At 40.3% G+C, this 3,458-nt stretch overlaps 1 protein-coding gene across 3 annotated transcripts in view; it reads right to left on the bottom strand.

Annotated features, from left to right (window-relative positions):
* Window positions 1–3,458, bottom strand: part of LOC141443002 (prostasin-like) — an 84,863-nt gene that overhangs the window by 68,391 nt on the left and 13,014 nt on the right. For all 3 annotated transcript variants that reach the window (XM_074108215.1, XM_074108216.1, XM_074108214.1), the window contains exon 3: window positions 3,094–3,270. In XM_074108215.1, coding sequence (XP_073964316.1) covers window positions 3,094–3,270 — 177 coding nt within the window. The remainder of the gene's footprint in view (window positions 1–3,093; window positions 3,271–3,458) is intronic.

The following is a 3,458-nucleotide window of genomic DNA, read 5'->3' as shown; positions in this document are numbered from 1 at the left end:
CTTTCGAAAGCAAGTAAGTTTGTCATCAAAAAAAATATTTTTTTTTGAGATGCAGCAACAAAAATTAGCGATTGTAGGATGCTTTTCTTACTTGTGATGTAAGACCTTCCTTCTTGTCAATTTTTATGATTCAGGTCTGCAAAAAGTACCCTATAGGTTTTAATTCCACTGCGAAATGTATGAAAAATAAAACTCAAATCGCTGGCCGAGTGCAACAGTGGCACAATTCAAAAAAACTGGTTTTTTAGTTAAGCCCAGAATCGTGTTCTACGATGCGTATTTTACAGCATACAATACTGGTCCAATTCAAAAGTTTACCAGAACAACCCAAAGATGGCTCCCGTGCCACTACTGCACGCAAGGAAATTACCTATCTCGTTCCTGCAATACTGACTCATCTTCAGTGTGCCGCTCGTTCTTGCGCATAAAACCCGCCTGTGTTAATGCAACAGTGACACTTTTTGAGTTGTGCCAATATTGCAGAAAATTGGCGAGAAGTAAGTTTTTTGGAAAATTGCATAGTTTCCGCGGGGAAGCGACAAACCAATTCAACGCAGACAGAGTCGCGGCAACAGGCTCGTATTATAAATGTCTGCCTAAGTCTACACTATGCCTTACATTTTCCAGATACCTAACTATCTACATGAAATTCCGCATAGTCACTCTCCCAAGATTTGAATTTGAAAAACAACAATAGGTAATCACCAGTGGCGTAGCTATCGTAGGGCCAGGTGGTGCATGCACCAGGTCCCGGAGCTCGGGGGCCCCTTTAACCTAAGCTTTGAAAAAAGATGAGCATAAAAAAAATCTTGTGAGCAGGCTCCAGCGATTTTTTTATGTATCGAAATGTTTTTGAGGGCCAATATAGGTTCATGCTACGTGGAAAGGGGGGGGCCGATTATTCTTCTCTATGCACCGGGGCCCTTGTCCACCTAGCTACGACACTGATATTCACGTTTTTTTAGCGTTGAGAATTCTAAATAGATATTCCGTAACATATTTTTAAATAGTGAATGATTTTGTAAGTTCTTTATACCAAAAATTTTGATGTAGGTACATACAAGTCTAAGGAAAACTGTTGTGACGAACTGGACATATATTTCATCCTGAATGATTTTGTGTTCCATTTATTTTATAATCTAAGCCTGTTTTAAATAGTTTATTTACAATGTATAAACTGTAGAGGGTCCATATAACAAGACGTACTTATTATAATAAATTTAATTTTCTGTGACGAATTGGAACTAGATTCACCACGATATCACCTGATAATGTGGATATTTTCTATGTTTGTTTATTTTTTTAAGCCATTTTTAAACTAATATACTTTAACTTTAAAAATAAATCAAATAAGCAATCCAGTTTTGAAATTGGAGTCAATCAATTTTTACTTATCTGTGTCGTCACGTGTGCCTACACTTTTTTTGGAAAACACGCGTTTTAGTCGGCAGATATCTCATTTTGCGTCGCCGTGTGAACGACACAGGAGTTTTGGGTGGAACCGAATGTAACAAAAATTACGCGACTCATAACTCAAAAATGTATGCTCATCTGGCTTCACCCCCACAGTCTTAAAAATATAAACTTGCCGTTCTTAGTGCCAGCGCAGAATTTGTCGCTGGTCAGGTACGGCTTGAATTCAGGAGGCAACTCGTCCATGCACTTGGTCGCATCTAAGTAAGGCAGGTCAGTGGTCAGCAGCAGCACGAGGAGGCAGGCCGTCTGCTGCCGTCAGTCCCCAGCCCGAAACCTGTGATTAAGTGTTATGCCACATTTACATTCAGCCGAAATGAGCACGTTAAGCGATAACCTTTAACGTTAATTCTTAAAGTTAAATAGTTGTCTTATAGCTACAAAGTATTTACCTATTTAAGCGCTTAAAATCTAGAATTATAAAACGTATTAATAAAGAAACTATTTAAAAATTCTTGCTATTAAACTTTTAAATTTAAATTTAACAATAATACGCGCGCGCGATTCTCTTTCGCATACGGTACTAGCATGCCATTTAAAGGGGAAAGATTAGGTTATTCTAGTATAATTTGACCGGTTTCACTACGTAACGGAGTCCTCTTCTGAACTTCCACACCGACGGAGCCCACGAAGCAGTAGACGTCACACGCACATGTCTCTCGTGATTAAACGTGCAGAAAAAAGACAAGACGACACCCATCACGAGTAGGTAGTCGATCAGGATGAGAGTAGGGGTAAGGGTAAGACCGATGAAAAATCAGCAGTATTGGAGATATCGAAAATACAAACTGAGACATGGATGCACAGAAAAACCAGAAAAAGAGACCAGCGCTGGGAATCGAACCTAGGTCCAGGTCAGGTCGATATGGTTTCACGGGATACCCGTAAAAGTAACAAATTTGGAGTTGAAATAAAAAATACAAAAAGACTCCAAAAAAACAATCATAGTATTGGAGATATCGATAAAGCGCCCCGTCGCACGGGCGTGCAGCAGCAAAGCAGCGGGCAAACGCTTAAAAAAATTGCAGCACAAGCCGGCCACACACAATTGGTAAAATCACTGGTACTGACACTGGTATATCACTACCAAAAATTCCAACTGACAAGAGCTACGCGCTCAACGTGATCCAAGAATTGAGGCCAAAACAAAAACATCAGTTGAACCAACGAATCATTGAATTAAAATTTCAAATTTCAGATCAGAAACCAAATGTATGCAAAAGAGTTAACAGCCAGCACACAACCGGCCAGTAAAAATTCTTGGAAAATGAACGAAAAGTTTGCAACACGAAACACTCATGCAGCGATGTAATGCTGCACTACCATTAAGTAAATGTGATGACAATGCTCATGTTTACATGCTTTTATGTAACTTATGCATGTTGTATGTGATCACTTTTAGTGATCGGATTGGCGTACTGAGGTGATTTGGTGACAATACAAGAATCTGGTAGTGACATCCTGATAGTCCAGCCAGAATTAACTCTACAGGAGGAAACTCCTCAAAAAATACGGCACACGTGAAACTTTGCATGATTAAACACTCATCCCACTTCACTACAATCCATCAGTTGACTTATAGCATTTTGTTGCCTGGGAACTAAACTCAGACATTCTTACCTTCCCGGAATTCGTGCTTTGCAGCTGATTCCGGTCGAACTCGTCGCTGAAGTCGATGCAGACGGGCCGGATGTACGTGTGGTAGACCACCGGAGTCGACATGAAGACCAGCGCGATGTCCTCCTGGTGGTGTCCTGCGTCACCCAGATAGCGAAACGGAATCTTAATTTCACTAACCTGGAATAAAATTAATTCAAAGTTACTGAGACTCGGCGAACGTGGAATATATGGATGAAACCGGACGGGCATAAATTTTTGAGTTGTATGGGTGAAGCCAGACGAGCGTAATTTTTTGTCACGTGATTTTCTCCTGCATTCGGTTTATACAAAAGTCCAGTTGTGCCACACGGCGACTCAAAATAAGA

The sequence above is a fragment of the Choristoneura fumiferana genome, chromosome 26 (assembly GCF_025370935.1).
Source record: "Choristoneura fumiferana chromosome 26, NRCan_CFum_1, whole genome shotgun sequence".
Taxonomy (NCBI): Eukaryota; Metazoa; Arthropoda; class Insecta; order Lepidoptera; family Tortricidae; genus Choristoneura; species Choristoneura fumiferana.
The sequence above is the reverse complement of the archived record's forward strand: the minus strand, read 5'-3'. Positions and strand labels throughout refer to the sequence as shown.